This window comes from Colius striatus, chromosome 1, assembly GCF_028858725.1.
Source record: "Colius striatus isolate bColStr4 chromosome 1, bColStr4.1.hap1, whole genome shotgun sequence".
Lineage (NCBI taxonomy): Eukaryota > Metazoa > Chordata > Aves > Coliiformes > Coliidae > Colius > Colius striatus.
In genome coordinates, this window is record NC_084759.1 from 194,699,798 (window position 1) to 194,726,455 (window position 26,658).

General features: G+C 37.9%; 1 protein-coding gene across 4 annotated transcripts in view; it reads right to left on the bottom strand.

Moving 5' to 3' along the window:
• MAGI2 (membrane associated guanylate kinase, WW and PDZ domain containing 2) overlaps positions 1–26,658 on the bottom strand; it is a 734,934-nt gene that overhangs the window by 35,179 nt on the left and 673,097 nt on the right. For 3 of the 4 annotated variants that reach the window (XM_062019654.1, XM_062019629.1, XM_062019646.1), the window contains 4 exons: positions 17,176–17,361; positions 13,106–13,295; positions 9,884–10,124; positions 8,153–8,296 (listed from right to left, as the gene is read on the bottom strand). In XM_062019654.1, the coding sequence (XP_061875638.1) occupies positions 8,153–8,296; positions 9,884–10,124; positions 13,106–13,295; positions 17,176–17,361 (761 nt within the window). The remainder of the gene's footprint in view (positions 1–8,152; positions 8,297–9,883; positions 10,125–13,105; positions 13,296–17,175; positions 17,362–26,658) is intronic. The other variant, XM_062019637.1, reaches the window with a different exon arrangement.

The window sequence follows — 26,658 nt, forward strand, 5'->3', positions numbered from 1 at the left end:
ACTAAGAATATCTTTGTCTTTGTGCTCCATTGCAATGACAGTGTTGACATTCACTGAATGCTTACTATGAAGGTAAGATTTATATTACCATATAAAGTAAGCCAGGTATGTGGCAGGTTTTAAGAGTAAGTGCTACTTATGTAGAAAAGATTGGCTACTTAACTGACATGAATCACTCTGTAAGCATTTGTCTTTCAGATGTGTGTGCAAGACCTTAGTCAAATAGAGGCTCGTGGAGCACTGTATGCTCTTGGAGTATACTTTTGTCCCTTATCTGTGGACACAATGTCAATATTCTATATCTAAATATTAGTGACTTTTGAATGGGGTTTCTGCCAACCTTTTCAAGCCCTCACTCAAGTCAAGCACTCAGCATCTTATTCCATACTGCGTCCAACACAACACCTGGAGGAGACATTTTTGGCTCTTAGGACTCACCACTACTCCTTCTGATTTTATGTTTGCTATGACTAGAGAAAACTTGCCAGAGGCTTTCCAACAGCAATAGCTGCTGTTCTCTAATTTTGTGAACATAGGACTTCAGCACCTTTTAAGATCTGGAGATTTGCACAAGTCAGTCAGCAGTACATCTGAAAGTTTTCAGTCTACTTTCTGATCCAAAATAGGAGTTTGGATTTTGCTGTGGCCAAAATTAAGGGTTACACTGGTCAATCCTTGTGGGGTTTTTTTGATCCAGCGATTGCCCTAAATGTCTGTAAGAAGGTCATAACTGATAAACTATTCCTGTCTTTTGATTTCCTTGTTGCAGTTTTCTTGATTGCACACAGAAACATCTGTATCTGTCATCTGCTATTTCTACTGTGTGACAGCTGCTTGCCTCCTTTTTTAAACAGTTTTCACTGTAATCAAAAGAGCAGAGCTCAAGCTGAGCTGAGCTACTTCTTGCTTGCTTACTGACTGCATCCTCAGGTGTACGTTAGCACAGACTGTAGGAAATGACCCCTTAATGTGGGGCTAATTGATGATGGAGCATCCCAAACAGACCCTTTTCTTCATGAACAAGAAATATAGGGGAGGCTCTATACCTGTGAGGAGTCAGTGCATACTGTAGGGTCTGCATGACAACATGCTCTTAAAATTTTCCATTTACTGTAGGGTAAGAAATCGTTCTTCCTTTTGAGCTTTTATTGTATGGTCTTTGACAGGAAAGAATCAGTCCTGTTGATGATTTTTGTGCTTTTCTTTGGCAATAGGGCTACAAAAAAAGCTGAGATAACACTGTAAAAACCCTATTCTGGAGGACTTGAAGAAAAACAATATTATTGCATGGAGAGTGGAATGGCAAAGATTAGAAGTTTATCTGTGTATGAAGCTACAGGAACTGAATGTGATTTCTGGTACAAAATCTGGGACTCTCACGAAACAGCATACATGGCAACACAGCTATTTCTGCTTGTATTTTGTCTTCTCTGAGATGCAAGACAACAGCTACTAAAAATACATTTGAAAAGAATGGTGATACTTTAAACATGATGATATGGACTTAAAAGAAGTGTCTGTGGAAGCTGTACTATGAGCCTCAGACAGGTACTGTTTCTTAATGGGTGGAAATGGATAACTAATCTTTTAAAAACCTAGAAATTAAGGTCTGCTGAAAACAGATAAAGTGATAAAGTGACCAGATGAACACCAAAACCCACTTGGACACATTCCTGTGTGACCTGATCTAGGTGGACCTACTTGAGTATGTGGGTTGGACTAGATGATCTCTAAAGGTCCCTTCCAAACCCTACCATTCTATGATTCTATGATTCTATAAGTGTGTGCAACAGCAAGCAAAGACGAAAGCTGAAATGGAAAAAAAAATCCACGATGAACACAAAAGAGAAAGATTTCTGCTTTACATGGTATAAAAGCCTTTCAAACACTGTAGGGATGTGATTAACCAAAGCTACTCTAAACTTTGTGTACTTTTCAGCTCTGCCTGTCTAGCCACTGATCTCAGAATAGCTCAAGCAATTTCTGAGTGCCTGGCTTGAGATGTTTTAAGGATAACAGTTCCACTGGCCTGACCAGAACTGTCTGGATTTGAAAAGATTGATGGAAGGGAGAAGAAAGTTTAATGGAGTTGGTTATCACATCACCATTTCCAATCAGAAGTCCTAGTCTTCCTTCCCACTGGAAATAGCATGCTAGGTACTTTGTGTTTTTATTGGAAACAAATTCACTGAGGAACACACCATTACAAGACCTAAAATAAGTCTTTAATTGCCCTTCATGACTAGTGGAGCTTTCTACTTTGATTTTCTGTGGAATTGCTCTGAGAACCAGAAAGGTGAAAGACTAGTGAGTTGATGTCATACAGAGTTCATCAGTCTCACAAGCATATTGCTTTTCTACTCCTTTTCTGCTAGCCTATATAGACACTGCGCTATGCCTTAAAGTTCAATGAATTCTTCCCTTAAAATCACTTTTAAAACTTTCACAGGCTTGTTTACATTGTTCTTGGTGATGTCGCTTTTACATGTACTGACACTTTTATTTGGGCTCTTAGACTCCCCTTCTGCAGGAAGCCCAGGCATACATACTAGTAACATTCGCATTCATCTGTAAATTATTCTCAACTACTGTTGGAGAGGCACAGCCATAGCTGTGTAACTTTGTATAAAACTGTATGCCAGGTTATATACCACAATTAACTTTGTCAGGATTTTACTGTGATTCATGGATAAGATATACAGAGATTTCTCACAGAAGATCTCTCTAGGGGAGAAACCTCATCACTACACTGGATGTAAATACAGATCCCTCTTAATTCTGACAGCTGAGCAGAGAACAAACTACAATGGTGAAAACTGAAAAGCCTACCACAGCAAAGATTTACAGAACTTGAAATATGTGACATGAAATATATCCAGTAAACTAAGGGAATTTTCACACAGAGCAAGATATCTTTCAAATTAGAAGTAATGAGGAAAAGTTTTATTAGATATAAGGAAAAGACCATGCAAGATAACATGACTATCCAAAACTTAAAATGACAGATTCATCGAGGCCTCTGAGTTCTAAAAAACTTATCTCCATCCTCCTTTCTTCTTCAGGATGAGGGAAGACCTGAAATATAAGACTGGCCACACCATGGCAATAAAAAAAAGGCTGAATAGGATCATATCTGTACTCTACAAGACAAGACTGTATTAAAAAAAGAAAGGTTTGGAGAATTATTTGTGCTTCCAACTCTTAATCCCAAACTAGCAGAGATCTGAGCACATTGGGATTCCATTTCTCAAGTAATTCCAACATCAAGGAGAAAACGGGTGCCAATACTGAAAAAATCAAGCTGCAAGGCCTAGTCTCAGAGAAGAGCAGGAACATGGTGCACAGGCTACCAGTGACAGCAGTATTGAGCTGAATCAGTCACCAGAGATGAGGGATGTAACACTGCCAACGTGGAGCACAGTTCCCATGGCCTTTGAAGAGTCACACACTACTGGCAACAATTGTGTAGGTCTATTTAGATAAGGCTCATGATAACCCATATTTTATTCTTGTCTCATGTCGAGGACAATGATTGGCAGAGTTCTAACTGCAGATCTCTATCCTTTCCTGTCTTAGAGATGAGGAACTACTGACTGCTCTCAGGAGAATTGTTAACTATGGTCATAGTGTTTGCTACACATGTGAGATATGATCAACAGATCTCTTATTGCCTTGAATGGTATCTCCTGTAGCCAGCATGTTTATTGAAACCAGTGTCAAACAAAGAGCCTGTGGCTGAGGGCTGCAAAGACACAGAGTATCTTACACAAATGGGTTTAGCGAATGTGAAATTCATGAAGAATGAGGGTGAGATGTGCCTTTTTATACACAAAGTGTATCTGTGTCATTTTGTCACTTTGAGTTACATCCTTTTTTTCACATCTTCCATGAAAGTCAAACTTCTCATCTCTGACATTTCTAGTTTCATTGTCTTGTCAACTCATTTTTCTCAGTCCACACACACCATTTAGCTCTATCTCTAGCTTCCTCCTAATGCTACATCATTCTTTTGTAGACTTTTCTTATGTGGTTGTAGAACAGACATTTAAAATACAGGCACTGCAGAGTTTTCTGTATTTCATGCTTTGCAGTACTCCTTTGACTCTTCAATCCTTTTTGCTGTTTGTTTGCCTTTCCTGTGGTCTATGGTTCTCTCTTTGTTTCAGTTGTATACAATTGGAGATAAAAATAGGCACAAAGGACAGGAAGCTCCTACAGCGTCAATTATGAGCTTCTGTGTCGTTGCATAGAAACCTGTGTGGCCTTGCTTGGTCTGTTCCAGCTTGCCAGGTGAGCAGCACAGTCAAACTCACAACAGCAACCAACCTATGAACCAACAGGTTCATGGCATTCTGCAAACCAGCACAATTTGTGTATTTCATCCTTTCCCGTGATAACAGTTTGCACCAAACTCATTAATCAGGAAACTTCATCCTCCTACACCAAGAAATAGTCCTAGAAAAAAAGGAGAATTCAGAATTCAACAGCCAAGGGTCAAAAAAGGCAGGCAGACAAGAGTGAGTCTGTCTCTAATTAGGAAGGACAGAACTAAAGTTTTGAATCATGGAAGGAATAAGCACTACATTTGAAACTGCTGTCAAAACCCATGTATGAGCATTCAGAACCATTCAAGATTGACATTTCCCTCTCTGTCAGTGTTCTAAATACAAGGTCAGGCAACTTTTGTATTTTTTCATTCTGACAATATAACTCATGCATTCATCTTTGCCATAAGAGGGACAGAGTGCCTATGAAACTCGTAACTTGATATTAATGCCCTCTCTTGAGCCATAAAAGACATAATTCTAAGTCTTTTTGAAAAGCCTACAGGCTAGTGTTTTAAACAATAGGGTGTAATGTAATAGCTGGCTGTTGCTATCAGAATAAATTTATTAGGATCAAGATTAATTCTTCAGACTTCTCAAAGGAATAGGCAGTATGTAGGCAGCTATCTATTTGGGGTCTGTAAACATTGTGTAACAGTGGAGTTTATTACTACCAGTGCTTGCTGCAGGAGTCTGCAGTCCAAGGCGCTCCCAACCTTCACTGGAGCTTCATAAAAGCCTGAAGATCAAACTGAAAGTGTCGTAAGGATGCCTCAGTTTTGTTCTCACTTTCTTCATGTTGTTCAATCAATGTATTTTTGTTCAATTTCTCTTTGCTCCTGTTATTGGTATATTAATTTCCTTTCATATTTACCTTTCTTAGTAATGGGTTTTTTTTACGAGAGATAGTTCCATACCAGTTCTTTATTTACTTTTGATTTCCTATAATCTTAGCTTTTACTTCCTTAAATTTATACTCTGTTATATGTAACACTTTTACATGCTTTTAGACCTCAGAATCTTTTAAATTTGTGCTTCTAGATTTTAACATGTCCAAGCAGAGAATAGGTTTTTGAAAGGTCCACTAACAAAGTACAACATGCAGATTTTGATTTGTCTATCTGGAGCTATAGCAATTGCATTGCTTCGATTATACACATTTATAAAACCACTAGTACAGATGTAGCTCTATTACTTTAAGGTATGTTATTGTCTTTCATTCATTTCTGTAAAGTAGGGAGATTTATATCAGTATCAACGTGCCTTGATCAGGGCTTTTTCTGGCTCTAAGTAGAATGTTAACAAAATGTTGTTTGTGGAATATGTTTATTTATTACATCTAAATGCTTTATAAATATGTTTCATTATATGATCTATTTTTTTCAACAGCTTAGCTAGCTTAATTTTTCTTTTCTTGGTTTAGTGAGTGGGAATAATGGTGGAGTTACGTGCACTATTTCTTTCTATAAGCATGATCTGCAATTTGTGTTATCTGCTTTGTGGTTTTATTTAAGGCTTCAGTTAAATCAAAGAAGACTCTTCAAGGAAGAGGAAAGAGGAAGCAAAAATAATTGAAATAAGTAGATTGTGAGAAGTACTATTAGCTGGAAAATGCTCCTGATAAGATCCTACCACATAAGCATGGTTTACTATCCCCAGTGCTGAAAGCCTGGGATCAGAGAATCTGATCTTTAAAGACAATGGCATGTGAAGTGAGAAGCACTGAACAGATTTTTGCATATTTTGCTACAGAGATGCATCTGTGAAATAGAGAGATGCGTAACTGCAACAAGCAGGCCAGTGGTCCCAGCCAAGAAATGGGAATGAATCTGCATTCTAAAGAGTAGATTTATATCTAGGAAAGGAGATGTAGGTACGGAATTCTGCTTCCTTTCCTCTCCTTTCTATATACTTTATTCCTTTCAGTAATATTTTTTTTTTGTTCTGTCTTTCTGTTTTAAGGAAGATGTTTCTTGAGCTTCTGCTGTCCATTAGTTATAGGTCACTGGAGATAAAAGCCCTGCAAGTTGCAAACGCATTTGTGACTGTCAAGTTAAAATGGCTGTTAAGCAGGGGAATGTAATACAAGCCTCAGTGACAAGGCTGGAGGGTAAAACTGTTTCTAAAGAATGATGCTTTTAAAGAGGAGAAAAAAATCGCATTGCAACTATCTGCTCAGAACAACCCTTGGCTGTGTACTATGGCCACATCAACAAAAAAAGCTTTGAAATAAATTGTATTAGAATATATTAACATTTTCCATTGTAAGATACAGAATTCTTCCTAAAAAAATTAAAGTTATGTACTTGTATGATACACTTTTTATGTTTAGGAAAATACACAGAGTGGCTGGCTAGCCTAACTTTATTCTGTGGTAATAGTTTGTTCAAATGTTGCATAGATCTTGATAGGTTAATTTTATGCCTAATACAGGTAATTATTGGAAATGAAACCTCTCCAAAGGCATTGTTCTTCTGTTGTTCTGTAGTCTCAGACATATGTTTCTACATATGTGATTCCAGAGCTTACTAAAAAGTGCATATCTCCCACCTTTAATCACAGTAAAGGAAGGAATGAAAACACGTGCCAGAGAAAATATTCTTAAATTTCTAGCTGCAGCAAGAGTTCACCTATATTTGACACAAGTCCCTGGCTTGCTCATCACAGGAATTACTTATGTCACTGCTCCCTTATGCGAGCTCCCAGTGCCAGGGGTTCGCGCTCCATGGTACAACTGAGGACTAACCGGATTCTGTGGTTCCACAAAGTAGTCAGGTTGAGTGATTTGAAGCATACTAAAGCTCTTGAGTTATATACAGAAAGTCTCTGTATATTTAGACTGATGACAATGCTCTTTCAGTATGAAGTCGAACTTCATGAGATTGTTAGGGTTGTGAAACACAATCTGTGTAACAGCCGTGACATTTGCAAAATCTGCAGTAACAGAACACAATTTCCACTGCCCATCTTTATAATTGAATATTGGTTCAACAAGGCAGTGCTAGATACATAAACATTTTTTTAATGTTGACTCTTGGTACTCTCTTTCATATATATTCTCTCCTCTTTTTGTGCACTTAGTATTCTGCATGGTGGAAGCAACTCTTGAGTTTACGCCTCCTCTTCAGCCCAACTGCCCAGATTAAACCCATCAATTTTTATTTATTTTTCCTACACAGAACACGTATTTTTTTTTATCATGGAGTTTCTTAAGTAAATGCTTTTATATTTAGTATTTGGATGTAACATTATAATGATTTCTACCAATACAGGACACAAATGCATGAAGATTTATGAAGACAAATAGTGAAAACTGATCCCTAAAAACAAGATTGAATAACATCAATAAACAAATTTAGCAAACACTAAGAAAGCAACCTGATTAAACTAGTAAAATAACACAGTCCAGGTTTTAGGTTTCACAGTTATCCAATAAATGTCATATAGCTATCACTTTGCTTTTGTTAGAGACATAACTGTTAATTATGCTGTTATTATTATCAAAGAAACATAAGACTTTCTGTCAGAGATTTTTAAGTTGCTTGATAGAAGTGAAAGAATGAGAAAAACGTACAACACAGCAAAGGTTATAAAAATCAACAAGAAGTGAATACATTCATTCCACAAGGAAACTACACAGACCTGCTCTACATGTTTCAGCTAATTTATCGAACTCCTACAGAACAAGTTTATATAAAGTGATATTTGTCATTGGTTCTTTAAAACCTGAGCAGACACGAAAGAACTGCTTTCTCTTTGACCCCAAAGATACCAAACATATCTGTAAATGTTAAAAAAATTAAATGGTTGCAATGCATTTTACTTACCCTCATCCTTCCATTTCTTATTGCTGGTCCATCTTCTGCTAACCTCAGCACATACAAATCCATTTTGTACTCCCTTCCTCCTCGAATACTAAACCCAAAACCTTTGGCTCCTTTCTCTAAATCAACAGTGAAATAATCAAAGTCCTGTATAGACAAATATAACATGAAATACAATTAACCACATGTCACATGGTACTCAAGAAAACTTAAAAATACATCTGTTCAAAAGTGCATGGATCCGATTGACACAAACAAGGGGACTTTCAAAGTACACTTCTGCACTAACAGACTTTGGCCATTTCTGAAAAGAAACTTTAGCAAAATGTTAATGTCTAAGTCTAAACTACCCTGAAAAGGCATCTTCCAGCAGTTCCACCTTCCTCGTGCCAAAAAATCTCTGGGTGTTTTCCACATTCACAGCACTTTTGTGACTCCTCAGTTCACACCAGAACTTAACATGGTCATCAGGCTGGACTGCATGGAATCACAAAGTACAGCGACTCTCATAGCTTCAGTCATAGTTTCAGTGTGCCTTGGGGAGAAGATGAGACGTAGATTTGAGCTTCACCCTTTCTGTGTCCTGCAGAGACTGAGATTCATTTTTCCATTTTTTCCTTGGTGAACTCCAACTACCAGCCACGTAGAGAGGTCTGAGTGGGAACCTGCTCTGTTGCTTTTGATCCATTGGCAGCAAAGAGTGCAAAAGCCATGGAAGTGGGCAAAAAACAAGCACACGCTTGCATTCTGTAGACCAGTGGTTAGAGAATTTAACTGGAGATGGTGAAAAAGAGGTATCTAGATCATCTCTCTAGATGCTAAGAAGCATCTTATAGGGTATGTGCATGAGGACTTGGATTTAGAACTGAAACGCGTAACACTTTCAAAGGGTTCTCTGGATCCCATTTAAGAACTTAGATATTTTTGTTGACTTGGTTTATGTGTCTGGCTTTGAAAATATGGACATAGAAACCATCTAAATATGGTTTCAGCATATACTGTCCAGAAATTTACATTCTCTTATTTAATATTTTTCTGATCTCTCTTTCTATTTTTGTGGCTTCATGTAAGGAGAAATGAGGATTTTTCTGAAAGTTGGAACTTTGGACTAAATCCTCAAACCTTCACAGAGATCAGCAAATATTTGTCATCAGCAGAGTCTTGTCCAAGGTAACGTAACTCTTCATCTAAGGTTTATGTCTTTGACTTTGTAAGATTGTGCCTTATGTTAAATAAAGTCCTTGCACAGGCTAGCTCCTCCTCATCCAGACTGTTACCAACACAAATGCAATTGTATCAGTCGGGATTTACATTTATTTATTTACTCAGGTCTCATAACATTTTCATTTTCAATAATGAAAGCAGTAGAAATGCAGTCTGCAGTACATACACTGTTTGATGACTGTATTATGTTCCTAGGAACAAAAAAAATTCCTCTGCTGGTGCAAAGTCGGCTTCTTTCAGAACTTTTATTTTAACTCTCCAGTGCCTTAAAAATAGCATTCATTTAACACCATAGTCACACAATTCTAAATGTAGTGTTATTTGACAGATCACACAGCTCTTCATTAATATTATTTTTTGAAGTGTTTTTTGGATGGATAAATAGTAACTCGGAGATAAAACTATAAAAGTGCCCGTTTCTTCTATAATGTTATCTATTTTACCAATACACATGATCTCTCCTTACAGATGCTTTATGTTTGGAAGTGCTTTAAATATTTCAGTTTGTACCTGGGGCTGCCTGTACTCTGACAGAGGGTATTGCCTGGTGTCAGGTGAATGCTGCCTGTAATCCATCAAGGGTGGCTGCCTGTAGTCGAGAGGTGGTGGCTGCTGGTAATCCATCACTGGAGGATGCCTGTAGTCCAGCGGAGGCTGTCGGTAGTCCGTTGAGGACTGCCTGTAGTCTGCAAATGGAGGTTGCCGGATATCAGGTTTCACATCCTGTCTGGCTTTTACTTCTGATCTATAACTGAGAAAGGTAAAATGAGTTAGTTTCAGAAAGTGGCGAAACGTGAAGAATGTGAATTACATGCAGTACTGAGGAGTGAAAAGAAACTGCCTGATTGCAAAACTGAATAAAAGAAATTTTCACAGAGAAGCAAAACTTTTCAGGGCAAATAGCCAAGACATCCAAAACCAGAGAATGCTTTTGACATCTGGAAATAAGAAACTTTCCATCAGGTCATACTGCGCAATTTTACAGCTCCTATCAGTGAGATCAGGATTAGGACCAAAGGCACAGGAACAGAAAAAGCATCTTCATTCCCATTTACCTTGCCTACTTGGAAGACGAAACCGCATGTGAAAACACTCATTATACTCACTATAAAATAATGCACTGAGTTTATAACGTGCTTTTTTCCTAGAATTAACATTGCTACAGACTAAATGAAGCATCACTGCATTCATAGTCCCTCTGTTTCATTGACATGAATTATTACTATTATGATGAGCTTCTTAAGGTTAAAAACACACATTGCACTCGCTGTTACCTTTTAAAGAAAATATATTATTTGATATAACATCCATTAATATCGTGTATTATTATTATTGTTATTACACACTCTGTATCTGGCTACAAGTCAATAACATGTCATATCAGTAACACAGGGTGAAAGGAAAACAAATGTGGTTAATAAGGAACTAATAACAAGTAAAAAATTGCTTTAATTGGTAGCTGGTTACAGGAAGATCTTCTGATATTTCCAAAAAATGTGACTTTCTGTAGTACAGTGATGAGTTCATTAATTTACTTAGACGGGAATGAGTGTTTCCCTTACCACATGGAAATCAGGGCATAGTGGCATTTCACACTTCGGGGTCAAGCAAGGAAGATTTCTTACTGCAAACATCCATACCTCATTCAGGTAATGTGCTGAATGATCACACCAAGGAACCTTTTTAGCAAGGTAGTTCTGTAACAGTGATTTGAGTCAGATCTAACAAAAATTTTCACACAGTGAATATTTCCACACCCTAGATGCTGAAGGAAATGTTCTTTTTTCTATACAGGAAATACACACTTCAAACTCAGCTTTAATAATGGTCTGAAAGTTCTTGGTTGATGAAGCGATCATGTATGTACATGTACACATATAGACTGTGAAAGAGATTTTGAAATGTACTTTTGGCTTAAGAAAAATTAAATTAAAAAAAATTCAGAATGTTTTTGATAGCGTTAATTTCTGTAAGAAAAGGTAATCTAAATCAACATTTCAAAATATTTCAAATATGTTTCAAACCTTAATTTCTTTAGCACAGTTACAGTAACATTATGGCAAATCTTCCTACATGCAAGCTTTAATTAGTTGAATGTCTAACCAAACACAAAAATATCAGAATTATTTTGCTTTGACTTTGCTGAGAAGATGAAAATAACCTGTTGCCTCACATTCTTTTAAAATCTGTACGTGGCATTGATAATAAGACCTGCATGTATACCTGAAATCCTCTTACTTTCTTGACTCAGTATTATGATCCTGTAAAAATAAGATGGCAAATAAGCAGGCTAGCTGTAGTACTAATCCTTACTAATAGTGGAAGTAAAAATCTTAGTTAGTATGCTGAAGAGTTTTAAATAACTTAGAGTACTTTGATTTTCATAATGTATGTGGTTATATAAACAACATAATCTGAAAATAAAATCTAGTGAAAAATGATACTATATGAACTAACAAGCATGGACTTTGTCTGGCATAAGAGTCATACTTAGGTGAGTTCCCAATGTATGACCACAGCTGTATCCCGGAAGCTTGAGACACTGTAATTTTTGCTGAATATACAAAGGGTGACACGACCAATTATAGCTTATGCTTTTCAATACCACTATTACAGAATTTCTTTTTGGAATGCAATTAACATTGTTTATTGGTCCCCTCTGAAAATTCCCAATCCAACAGACATTTAATACTGACTTACAACTGCGTAGAGAGACTTTTGTGAAAGCTTTGCATTGGATTTTGTGAGAAACAAGTCTTCTAGGAGCTGATCACTTTTGGAGAAAGTACTCTGTGAAATATAAGGCAAAGAAATTTGCCAAGCATGACAGAGAAAATAATTTCAAGCAAGCAAAACATCTGTTAAGGAAGGAGAATTAGAGGGCATAGTGTCTAAATCACAACTCAAGTGTCTCCAAAAGCAAAAAGTTACAATCCTGTAACCAGCACCTACTATTTAGGGAAGAGAGTCTTGATGAGGTATGTTGGTTACTGAAGATTAGCATAAAGACAGTCAGTGTAATCAGCCTCGTTTAAACATGCCAAAAATTAATCCAAGCACTAAACAGTGTTGATTAGAGATCACAGAAAGTTGTATCATCTCACAGCCTGAGTGTGCTTTTTATACATACAGCTTTCAATACAGCTGGTCACAAAATTTCTATCCCCCTACCGTTTAATTTCTACCAGAGATAAATTTATCAATGCATATGCATAAATTACACAAAAGAAATTGGCTGGAAAATGATACACCATAGATAAAACCTGTAATAAAAATATCTTCTGGACTCCAGAACTCTAATAGACATAAAAAAAAAAAAGAAAAAGAGGTGTAAGATAATGAAAGAAAAGCCATCTCACAATCAGATTCTGATATACCTATATTTTGTAGTGATACGAGATAGTACGTCAACAGTGAAATTGTCAGCAAGGAATACTTCATTGAGTAGTCACTTGGCAAACATATGATTCTGATGGACATTAGAGGAAGTTTGGCTAAAACCTTGTTCATAATATGTGTTTCATACCTGAATAAGACTTACAGATCATCCTGGCACACACAGCTGCTGCTCTGCAAGAGCAATCACGGGGCTGTGGCTTGTCAGAGTCTCACTAGTGATGGCTTACAGCTGCTAGAAACAGCTGTAAGCTGTTGACCCAGTACAATGAAGACCCAGTACAATGGCATCCTGTGGTCCTCACAGGAGGCAGAGGCTGGAGAAGTCATTCTTACCTGTTTTCATGTCCCTGGAGCTGGAGGGGCTGTGGAGGTGGTGGCTGGGCGACGGGGCTCTGCTGGGCGACAGGGCTCTGCTGGGCCAAAGGACTCTGCTGAGCCATGGGACTGTGCTGCTGGGCCATGGGGCTCTGCTTCTCTGAGCTGGGGGCCGAGGCTGGGCTGTTCAGCTCTGTATAATGGGAAGCTGGAGATTAAAGACCTGTCACAGCGTGGCATTTAATAAAGGGCAAAGGTAGACAACAATCATTTTTGGTCACATACTACCTCTGAAAATTTATGCTTTGTCACTTTTACTCTCTTGGGTTATAATCAGATTTTAAGACATCTGAACCTAATGGGCTCCTTTTGATAGTCTGTGGGATGTGAAATCTTAGTCACTTCTATAATTCCAGTTGACAGCTCTATTATTTAAAATCCAATTGAAGAAGGCAAATTGCTTCCATGTTTCATGCTTTCTTTTAAAGCCTAGAAATACTGATCACGGAATCATAGAACCATAGAGTAGTTTTGGTTGGAAGGGACCTTTAAAGGTCATCTAGTCCAACCCCTTTGCAATGTGGAGGGATGTTTTTCACTAGACTAGGTTGCTCAGAGCCCCATCCAACCTGAACTTTAACATTTCCAGGAATGGAGCATCTACCATATCCCTCTCTGGGCAACCTGTTGCAGTGTTTCACCATCCTTACGATGAAAAAATGCATTTATATATAGTCTGAAACTTTTAGTTTAAAATCATTACTTTTCAACCTGTCACAACAGGCTCTGGTAAGAAGTCTGTCTCCATCTTTCTTATAAGCCCCTTTTAAATATTGAAAGGCTGCAATAGTGTCTCATTGGAGCCTTCTCTTGTTTAATCTGAATAACCTCAATTCTCTCAGCCTGTCATCATAGCAGAGATGTTCTATCTCTCTGATCATTTTTGTGTCCCTCCTCTGGACTTGCTCCAACAGGCCCATGTCTTTCCTGTGATGAGGACCCCAGAGTTGGAGGCAGTACCTCAGGTAGGGTCTGAGCAGAGCAGAAAAGAGGGGTAGAATCCCCTCCCTTGACCTGCTGGCCATATAGCTTTTGATGTAGCCCAGTATGTGGCCGTCTTTCTGGGCTGCGAGTGCACAGCATCAATTCATGTCCAGCTTTTCATCCATCAGTAGCTCCAAGTCCTTCTCTGTAGAGTTGCTCTCAACCCCTTCATCATCTAGCATATATTGGTACTGGGAGTTGCCCCAGTACAAGTGCAGGACCTTGTACTTAGCCTTGTGGAACCTCATGATGTTCGCATCTTGAGCTTTTCCAAGGCCCTCTGAATGGAATCCTGTCCCTCAGATGTGTCAGCTGCACAGCTTGGTGTTGTCTACAGATTTGCTGGGGGTGCACTCAATCCCACTGTCCGTGTCATTGATGAAGGTAGTAAATGGTACTGGTCCCAGTACAGATGCCTGAGGGACACCACTTGTCATGGATTTCCATCCAGCCAATGCCTCATGCACCAAACAGTCCATCCATCAAATCCATATCTCACCAATTTAGAGAGAAGGATGTTGTGGAGGATCATGTCAAAGGCCTTACAGAAGTCCAGATGGGTGTCATCTGTAACTCTTCCCTTGTCTGCTGATGCAGTCACTCCATCATGGAAGGCCACCAAGTTGGTCAGGCAGGCTGTTTTGAATCACCTTCCTGTCCTCCATGTGCTTAGCTTAGTTTAAAAAAATTTAAATACTTTTTGCTTTGAAAAAGACTTTTTCATTTTGAGGGAATGAATGACTTTTTTGGTTTCACCACTGCTACGAGATGACACATTATTGTCACAAAAGCTAAAACATTGGTGTGCTTGTGTTAGCTCCTGCTGTCTATAAGCTCAACAAGAGTTTCCTGTCTTTTAAAAATCTTTGGGGACTGTGAGCAGTAAAAACAATGTTGATAAATTCTGACTAACCAACTAAACTGATGCTTTGTATCAATGTATTGTGCCAAACGATCTGGGTTTCACTTAGGAACACTGCAGAAAACCAGAATCCTTCTTTCCAAACAACATAAAATTCAAAACCACAGAGAGGCTGTGGTAGGAAATGGGTCCTTGTGGCATTGTTACAAGTAAAGAATGCCAATCTTCCTTCAGGCTTCCCGCTGCACTTGGGGGAAGACACATTTGGCACTGGCTCACATAGAATATAATTCTCCCGACACACTGGCACAGTTAAGTTGCTCATCATTTACCTATTAAGAAGTGCAAAGGAGAGACATTCCACCCAAAAGAGGACAGAGCACTGCAGAAGTTATTGCTTATGCATTAGCAACTGCAAAGATACACATTATACTGTTTTATTACTGTTTGCAACAGAATGAGTGAGACCAATGTGGTGTGGTGCAAAGCACCCAGAATGGATGTGTATGGCTGAGCATCTTTAACAGCTATGGCTATGCGTGAGCCAGACCTTGCTTAGTTTTGTTTTTTGCATAATTTTGTTTATTGCTTTTTAACATGTGAGTTTGTCCCTTATGACTGTACATGTCTAATGTCTCTACTTATTTAATTTACGCTCATAATTGTCTTAAACATTTTGGCTACTTTATTAAAAATATTTTCTATTTACGCTTAATTGTTAAAAAAGCTTGTACATTTGCACTTAAAACACTCCTCATGCAGGCATAAGCAATACTTGTCCATGTAATTACTGTGCTTAAGGCTTTAATTGCCTATTTTGCATCTGTGAGACATTTTTGTATTGCAAAGTTTCAGAGACAAGACTGGAAACATTGTCCCTCATTGCTACATTACTCTCATAACTATGGATGAACTAGTCAAATCATAAGCTGCTCCTAAAACTGCTTTGCATTTTGATAGCATTTTTCACCTGAGAGTACATTACAGAGGTATTGGATTTTTTAATAATTTTATAAAGTGGGAAGCTAATATCAAAAGGCAAATGAGGTGTCCAGTGTCACACAGTCACACAGGGAAGCCATGCCTTGGACACAAATAATTTCTCACTACTAGCACCCAAGAACATCTTGTAGCATTGCATCTAAGATGCACTGCTGCTTTCTTTCTGCGAGCAAATTGCTAATATGAATTAATCTAAGTACCAGGGAGGCTTAATAAGCTCCACAAACCATATGCAGCATCACGCTTTCCTGTAGATGCTTGAAAAAGTGACCTCCAGTGATTAGACAGCTGCTTTTGGTGTGAATTTTTAACTTGTGTATGTTTTTGTTTTTCCTTTCAGAGAGCTCATTTAACAAAGTAGTAAGCTCCCGGAGTTGTCAGACTATTTTCGTGTTCTGTCGCTGGATGCAGCAGCATAAGGTAAAGGTTGTCTAACTGGAGCACATATCATTAAGTAATTACATTACTTGCTATGTGACATTCCTATCTCTAATGGTATTACTGAGATATAAAGCCACGATCTCATTAACACAGTTTAACTCATACACCAGTAAAGCACATCACTAAACTAAAAAAAGCTCTGAAATCAACCCCCAAACTCATGAAACCAACATCAAAAGATCTTTACTCATTAACTTTGTAATCACCAGAATAATGAGTCTGTTCCCTTATCCTCACCCTACAAATGAGATAATCTGGGGTTCAGTTCTTTCTTGTCTTATGCATTTACAGTGATACATGTGGAGGAAACTACCAAACCAGAACTCTTCACATCACTTTTTGTCACAGGTAGCTGAACAGGCTTGGTGACAGCCACTGCAGTCTCTTGTGAGTCACTTTGACAAACTTTGGTTTGTTTTATAGCAGGATGTAAGGAAACAAACTCAAAACCTGTCTGTCTTGAAGGGTACTTTTCCATGTGGAAGACAATTATTTTGAAAAAACATTAATTTTGACTCTGTGGTTGTCAGCTCTCAAGTTTCTCCAGGTTTGCTTTAAATACACTGTTAATCATGAGAAACCTCAAGAATTCAGATAATATTTGAGCTGGTCTGAGACTGTAATTTTGGTGTGCTATATGTTACATCTGAGAAACTGAAACAAAACACATTCTTTCAAGCAGTGACATAACTCAAACTAATTAGAGGGTACTTGAAATCTTCTTCCTGTTTTGACTTACCCTCCTGAGGAATGATGCGAAGTGTTACACTGAGACCTGCATCTTTAATGAGCTTCACAATATCTGCATGAGGCATGTTGATAATAGACTGGCCATTCACAGCTAAGATCCGGTCTCCAACTTTAAGTTTTGCACAGCGATCAGCAGGACTTCCATCAATTATCCGCCCTATTTTATGGGGTACAGCTAGACAAGGAACAAAGGTCACAGTTAACATAGACTGAAGGAAGTGGTGCTGTTCACAAGCAAAGAAAATGTGTTCATTTGGAATAAAGTTCTATATTAATTAAAACGAGCTTGTGTATAAACACAGAACAAATTCTTACACAGTCATTTCTATTAACACAGTACACATTTCACTAAAAACTGAGAATCAAGACATTCATCTATGCATGGCATACACTCATGAAGCCCAGAATCAGTTTATGTTTCACCTAGTTTGTAAACTTGGCACGTAATAAGATAATAAACAGATCAGGAGAGTAATAAGGCATTAAAACAGCGAAGGGGATATATTTGCACAGTAAGTAGTAGTCATAAATTGCCTCCCACCTCCTAGTTTACAGAATTTCTTTATTTGTATGTTACAAAAGAGACATGACAAAAATGATTTATTTTATATACAAATAGATGTTATTACTGAAAACACCCAGGGTTCACTAAATTGTTCTCCTCCATTCAAATATGTTAACTGATACAGAGAAATCATACTGAAGATTCATTGAGTTGTGCAGCTTTTTAATTAGATACATGCCAGCATGAATTTTCAGTTAATTATGACTGCATAGACACACTTACTATATCAAATAGATAAAACAACCTCCCTCACCTTCTCAAAAGAGTACAGATCAACTTTAGTTCTCCTTTTGCCCTTTGTGGTTCTCTTCCTTTCTGTGTACTCCATCCATTTTCTTCTGTCTTTTCCCTCACTTCCCATTGAATTTTCTAAATGTTACTTTTGATTTTTCTTCCACTGTTTCTCCCCTATGCTCCTTTGTTTTTTCTATTAAATGCATATACCATAGTTGACTATTCTTTTCCCTCTACCTAGGCGTCCCAAAGAACATGCTATATTTCCTTCTCGCTACGACTCATAAATATGCTTATCACAATTTAATTTCATCATATATTCTATTAATATCTTAATAGTGTCTCAATATCTCTCACTGTATGAACTCAAATGTTGTTTACAGTGTTAAAAACTAATTTTCTAAGAACTAAAAATATGAGTACTCTGAAGTGCAAGCCATAATCAAACTTCATGCTTCTTTACCACTATAGTTCTGGCAAGAATATAAATTAATTGATGTCTCTAGTAACAACATCACAACTAGTGTACTTGAGAAATGTCTTGCTGCTTAGGAAAGAAGCACCTAATTTGTGTCACAATGCCAAACATTTCAGTGTTTTAAAATATGCTAAGTACAAATAACCACTCTTTGTATAAAACTTGCCTTTGTTTTGCCCACTATGCAGATGTATAACTGCCATGCATACTAGTAAGCAAACAAGTAAAAGAGTAACTTGACACTGAAACAGTTTACATTCACACAGTGCCTTTGTCATCAAATCTTTTGTTATAGCATCACATCAAATCATTTAAGCTAAGACAAAACTGCCAGTTTCTGGTGTATATAATAAAAGATTTGTCTGAAATTGCCATGTCTGTACTACACATCAGTGGAGATCTGAAAATAAGACTGTCTCATTTGAGAGAGCATAAAATTAAGTTGGAAAGAAGAAGGGGAAGTGTTATGGCCCAGATGTCATAGTTAAAATTCCCATGCTTGCCATTTCTAACTCTAAAGATATTTTTGCTAGCCTAAATAATTAAATCATAATTTCAGTAGTAAGAGAGGGTGAGTGAGTAGGAAATCCTATTAATTTACCAGAGCAATTTTTGTTGGACTTCTTGCATCTGACAAGAGAATAGAGCAGATGTCTGCATGTTTGAGATGCCTGCTAAAATTAAAGCTGGAGGTGAGACAGCCATGAGAGTCTGTTTCTGCTCCAAATCCAGAGAAATGGGAAGGGAGAGAGAAAGAGAATTCTATTCCACTTAAGCCTAATGTCCTTTACCTTCCTGATAAAGTAATCTGTTCTAAATGTTTTGGTTTCACTCCCTTTGTCCTGCCTTGCTATTAAATGATCATCAGTGTGTTACATTCAGAACAAAGCTCATGTCTGTCAAGGTACCTTTTCTCCTGCACTTTGGTTTTTGAAGATGTAATGCTCCCCTTCTGGGGCTGTATTGGTGTAATGTGTTGTCATACGATCTTGCTGCAGAGTGCGGTATGGAAAGCTATCTCTACCAGATTCTGCAAAGGAGACCACTGGTATGCTGTATCAGGGGTTTATGGACAGGTCCAGTGAATTGCTAATGAAACTCACAGCCACTCAGCAGAAGCTGGTTACTGTATATTTCTAGATAATATAAGGAGAAGTTTATCTCTCATCTCCTTCTCTCCGAGTAATATTCTGAGGAGTTTTTGGTCTCTGCTTGCTCTCCCCAGTGGAGCTCTGTGTGAATCTCCTCCTCAGCACCAATACTCTGGCCAGCATGGTCACTGTTGCTGTCTTGGGATGGAAGGATTTATTTAAGGATTTGTTTACAAATATGAGCGCTCCTAAGGGATGCAGGCCATCTCATGTGCAGATTCTTGAAAATAGGAATGTTAAAATATATTACAAAACTTTCGAGCCTTTGGTGGTGAAATACCTACTATGAAGGGATATGAAAGATCTACTCTCTTATGGGATTAATCAGGTAAAAACTAAGGAACAAAGGTAAAGATGAACTGTGAATTTCCATAATAGAAAATTTTTACCATTCGGAATGGTCACATAAAACAGGTGTGCAAGAGCTGTAAAACTGTTAAACTGAGTGGGTTGAGTGAAGTGGTAGACAAGATCTCATGAAAAGTAATGGGGAAATAAAATAACCCTGCCTAAGGTTATGCAGAGATGAGCTCTAAATTAATTATTAATTATCAAGAGATATTGATATAAATATGTCTAATTCTCTAAAAACACAAACTCAGTAAAACGGTGAATAGAATTTTAAGAGTTAGAAAAAGAATAGCAAATGACACTATTGCTAGTTACTACTGTGTACCTAAAGTCTGAGTATTGCTGATAGTTTCAATATCCTCATCTCAAAAATTACAGCACTGAACTAGCAGAGATTCAAAGACGACATGGCAGTCAGAAACAGACAAAAGCCTCTGCTCAAAGGAGTAGACCACAAACTCTATCTGCAGCTTGGAGAAGAGAAGGTGGGGTCTTCCTGAGAGCCAGAAGAAAGGATTCAAAAAGAAAGAAGACAAATTCACAGGAGTGGATCCACTGACGATTAAACCAGGAAGTCATGACTGTGAAAACTGAGGGAGGTCCCTGTCTGTTGTATGGGCTGTCCCTTCTGCCACTGGTCATGGCCAGAGAAAGCATAGAGCTGCACGGCTCTTTGGTCTCTCCCAGCATCAGAGGTCAATTCTCGGTAAGAAACCTCCTATATTTGGCATTTAATTAGGGCTTTGTTAACACACCAAATTTTTTCTTAAATTGCATCTTTGGTGCTTTATTTTTATCTAAGCAGACCACTTACCAGTGTAACCTTTTAAAGGAAGTCCCAGACCACTTGCCTGGTGGTAAATGATTTGCCTCACTCTTAAAAATTTTTACTAATCTATTCACACTGCTTATAAGAATTCATCACAAGCTGTTCTCCAAACACATGTACATTTTGAACAGTGGCAGCATGCGTCTGGATTAGACTCTGCAGAGAATTTGATCCACTTATTTCAAACCATTGAGTTACCTGAGCAGCATTTAATATTAGCAGGCTATACAGAAACACTTGGATTTGTGGTTTTTTATTTTTCAATAATCCCTTTATTCATGCTAAGAGTGAGCAAAGAAAACAAGCTGCCCCATAGCAGGATAATTAATTTCTTAGTCCTCTCAGACTATACAATGGGTGAGATTCCAAGGGAAAAATATTATGGGATTTATACAGTGTTGAAAAGATGAGAAATTAGTGAGATACAATTTATATAAAACATGCAATCCTTCAAAATAGGCACACAGGATTTTTTTTTTTTTCTCTAATACTATCAATTAATCCAAAATGCAATACTCAGGAGTGATAAATATGTATATCTATCTTAAGAAAAAAAAATTCTTCCAAGGCAGAAAACATAATCTTAGATCCAAAACAAATCTAGCAAAGAATAGCAATGCTGCAGAAGCATTTCCTAACAATGGACCTCATGATAGGGCTTAAATTTTCTGCAATGTGTGTTTTAAGAAATCGGTGACTTCAGAATGATTTGAATCCTGAGAGGCCCAAAGCTTCCAAGATATCTGAAGCCATCAACATGTTCCCCTAAACCTCCCTCAGATAGTTCCAGCACTTGTGTCAGGAACACTAACTGCCCCAACGTTGGCTCCCAGCAACTGATGCTTTCTCAGAACGAAGGTAGTTGTGCAATGATCAGCTGTAACCTCATTATCCAAACAGAATTTAAATTAAAAAATTAAGAGATAAAATAGTTTAAAATAAGTTTTTGCATTAAAAAGGTGGATAAGGTCTGTTTTCAGAAACTTACTGACAACCACAAATCCACTTTCCTCCTGTTTTTATTTGATAAAATCACACACTTTTGCTCTCCATGATACAAATTAACATCCTTCCCACATCTTTATGTTATAGAAAAGAAAGAGTAAATTCTATGGATTTACACCTGAAAGTCCATATGCTTGGGTCAACTGTACACAAAGCCAGAGCAGCTGCTGAAACAGATACTGCTTCTAACACTATATATATCTATCAGTGTCTTGCCTTTTGGAAACGAAAATGATGTCTGCTGACTCGGGTGACCCCTGTGGTAGAAACAGCCAATCCTAAGAAGGTGTTACCAACAAAGAATTCTTTTCTAGTTTAAATCAAGAATGATTTCTTTTTTTACATCTATTCAGTACTTTTAGACATAACTGTGGAGACTGTATTTTGCAGAAAGTAACTTTCCTGGTTTTCCCCTCTATACAGTAGCTAAATGTCAAAAATGATCAGTTAAGGGAAAAAAATTGAACCTCCACTTTATTAAGCCCCGTGGCAGATAAATTCTTGCAATCTTTTCTAATGTTAACAAATATGAACCAAGCAAATGAACCTTCCTGAGCCAGCTGTCCTTTTCAATGTTATACAGCTGATCACATGAATATTTATTACATCCTCAATTCTCAAAAGGTGTAAGAGTTTTCATTCAACCAGCAGGCTCCAGCATATCAGATTTTGATTGGAAGAATATATTAAATGTAAACACCTGTAATTTCGTTGCTACTAAATAACCTAAAATTTAGAAAGCTTGAGTGTGATGGACTTTCTATCAGGGCTATTATTAGAATCGAGAGAAAATATTTTCTTGAAATTGATAGGCTACTTTATGTGACATTCATTTGGAAATGGAAATCTGTGGCATGCTATATAGTTGCAGATGACAATAATCCCTTTTGTTTATAAGGTTAATGAACCTATGAATCGAAATATTCTGTTGTGTGCTGACACAGAGCAAATTTACTTGCACAGCATAACTAGGTGGGAAGGAAGGAGTGAACATAGCTTAGAAATCTGTCCTGAGAAAAATGAATGGAATGTAGGTACTTCAATTCAGGCTTTCCATGAAAGCAAAATGGGCTCTGTGGAATCATTAGAAAAACCTTGATTCCCTTTCTAGGCTTGTGCTAAGAAAACTCACAGAGTTTGTTCTTTGAAAACACAAAAACAGTACCACTAGGTCCCAATGACCTATTCAGGAACACACCTGAGGACAGAAGTAATCTATAGAAGGGTGTTGTATGTTTAAGATCTTCCACATTTTATTCTCCAAAACATATCAAATAGTCAATTGAATATTTCATGTCTGCAAACTGCAGTAAGACATTTTCAGTGATATTAAAAATATCCTTCACTTCTTAAGGTTATTTCACTATTATTAATTGCATATAGCATTTGAAAAACTGAATCACATAACAATTTCTTTTAGCTCCAAATTATATTATCAGTCAAACTAGATTAGAAAGTGTGGTTTTGTTGCTGAAGAGGCAGCTCAAACCTGAATATCAAAGCTAAGCAGAAATAAGAAACCAGTCACAAGTATCTTCCACAGGGACTCATGCTGCTGGTGGGTTTTCACAGTTTTTTCCAAAGATCTCCAAGGTGGAGTAGACAGACATCCTAATTTACAAAGCTCTGTTTTCTTTAGAATTTGCAGATTGGTCACAGAAAGTTGTGTCCCCAGGTACCATCTTACCCAGGAAGAAACATGTGTGAAATTGTGGTACAAATAACTATTTCAGATCACACAGTTATCATTAATCAATAAGCTGCTTTTTATCTCTAAACTGCAAGGAGTTCAAAGGAACTCCGGGGCTGAGTGGGACTTATTTCAGAACGCTGTTTTTTGCAGTCAGCAGAGGCTTATCTTGGATTTATGTTTTTTAGTTAAGACTGCATGTTTTGAGAAATGATAGAAACCACTTTCATTAGACTCTTTCATCCTGTTTTGAAAATCCAGCAGTCATTGGCACATGCAGTATAGAGGCATATTATACCTACAACTCCTCTTGCTGAACGGGAGGAAGATCATAACAAGTATGTGCAGCTGTCTGCCTTTAATTTTTTTTTAAATGCTGTTTATGGATTATGGGTGTATTTTCAGTTTGTTTATACTTTATAACTGTTACCAATTGACAGTACCTGCTACAGTAAAAATCATGGAAATGTTGTCAATTTTCCAGTTTCACTGGAAGCTGCCAGTTAACACATGGTTTCCTTCTGTTCACAGCACTTCATTTCTTTCTACAGAAATCAGGCTGTTAAGAGATTTACAGGGGATCCTAGAGGAAGCTGTATCCAAATACATGAAGTAAAAACAGCAGGAAGATATCAAGTAGACAGGAACAAGTGTATTCCATAAAGCTCTGGGCTGAATTAATCCAGAAATCTTGTTTGGGCCATTTCCAGCTGTCTGCAAGTGCTTTTCCATAGGATGCAGATAGTGACCTTATCTTCATATCCTAGAAAGCTCCACAAGAATAGAATTTTACCACAAAGGACACATAGTATTCATTATTATCCTAAATAAAGAGTAGATTAATTAATTCAGTTTCAATATTGGAACTTTAATGTGACAGAGTACTGTCGTGTGAGACAATGTCACCTCAGGCACAGATTTATCTCTGTAGCCTCACATGTTGCTGCCAGGTGCTGAAGACTTGGAGGAAACGGCCCCAGGAGGAGCCCTTCCTTACAGAATCATGCATGATGCAAGTATTTTTACTGGGGGAAGCATGAAGGTATTCCTCAGGACAGGACTCCAGAAATATGTAGTTTGCTCAGTTTAGCCACTTAACTCTGTCACTGAACCAAGGCATCTAAAAGATGTTTCTAATTTGGTGGGCAAAGGCAGTTGCTGGGAAGATCTTCACAGAGCTGTTAAATCAGTGCAGATCCACCCCAAACTAAAAGTGTGAAACTAGAGTTAGCTTCTAAGCATTAATCTGCAAATGTCACACCGAATCCTCTAAAGAAATCCCACTGGAGATGACAAAATTTTGATAAACTATGTGTAGTCTGAATAGTAAAAGAAATCACAGAGTAAGGCCAAATTTAGTTGGCCTGTCTGGAGAAGGGATAAGAGCCAAAGCATCTTTTAATGTTGGGATGGGGTCTGGGAGAAAAGCATGAGAGTATCTTTTAGGGTCAGTGGAAGCTAATCCTTTTATTAGGAACAGGTCAGGAGCCCGGCCAGGCGTATATTCTTTTCTTACTCTCTTAGCACTCTAAGATCTGTTCTGCCCTGCACTAGCCAAAATTACTTGCTCCTGGATGTACCACTCAAACACAGTTCTTTATTTATCCACTTTATCTTCTTTTGCTGATAGAATTTTGAAGTGTGGTTGACCTTGTCTCTGCTCCCGCTTTGCCCTGTGAAATCTTTTCATTCAATCACTGTCATTCGTTTTCCACTCCTCACCTGCCCCACATCAGAACTATAGTTTGCTGCAAAATAATCCCCTGTGCTGGATTAGAGAACATCCCAAGCAATGCTTTGACACAGAGGATACAAAATTTCTGCCAATATAGAACACAAGAAATGTGTCACAAGACCTGGATGCTTAAGCAAGTGCTAGTAAGTAATTATTACATCCAGATCTAAAGGCTGCCTCCAAACTACTTAACAGTAATTTGTTAAAATGACAGCTACTACACTGCTTCCTATCACAAAATGTGAAAAACAAATAGTCTGTTTATGGCTGTAGTCTGTCCTCACTCTGTACCTTTATCGAGGATAAAAGAGATGCACATGGTATTTTGAAAATTTCTGGATGGCAAAGGCAGGTCTGTGAACTAACAGTAACAACAAATTGCTTGCAAGGCATGTTGAGAGAAAAGTTGACTAAGATCTTAAGCCTCTTGGAAAAAGAACAACATCCTTTATTTTCCGAGCTCGTGAGCCTTTTGTGGTTCTTTTCCAGGACAGAGAGAGTGGGAAGCACTCCTGATAGGTAATGTGGGAAGATCACAGTGTACACCCCATCAGAGGGTGGGAAAGGGATACGGGACTTGGAGCAACGCTACTCTGACTTCATGGAGTCCTAGATCTTCACAGTCAGAGCTAGTTTTAACTCATCTGGAGAACAGCATGAGGTTTTGTGTAAGCCCTTGAGCTTTATGCCAACCGCAAAGCAGCAAACCCATGAACCTGTGGCTCTGAGGCTAGTAGCAACTCTGTCAGAATGACTATCGTGATTGTAACAGTGCTCAAAGCGTAAGTGCCACACAAGGTTCACATTCCTGTACTCGGCAAGAGCTGTTGTAATTTGTTGAACTGTAAAACACAGTTTCTAAGCGTGATTTCAAGAAGGAAAACACTTTCAGTGCAAGATTAATTGCCTTCTTGAGTAAAAGCGGTAATAGCACTTACACTTTCTAGTCCTTGAGCCTTTTGCTTTTACAAGAAAGTAGAGAAGTGAATAGAATTATCAAAATAAACATTCTAAAATCAAAGGAATTCTTCTTCACTTTACCCTGAGAATGCTCCCAGTGAGATAACTTCTTAGGCTATGCTACTCCTAGTAGTGTCTGACACTAAAAGATATTCCCTTCTCTAACCTATTTTGCCCATTTTGACTCTTTTGGAGTTGCTTTGAAATGACAAAATTAACATTTAGCTGCATATGTTAAGGGCATGTCTGCACAGCAGCATTCTGTGCCATGCAGGGATACATAAGCTGTCAACAAGTGTAATGACTCTGAAACCATAAACCTTGGAACCATAGTACATTTCATCAAATTAACATACTACTGCTTTAAGTGAGTGACCACCAAGGCAGATGGTTCCATGCGGATCCATGCTTCGATACTGATGTAAGCTATATTTTGGGCATCACCCTTCCCACATCCAGTTGATACTTTCCTAA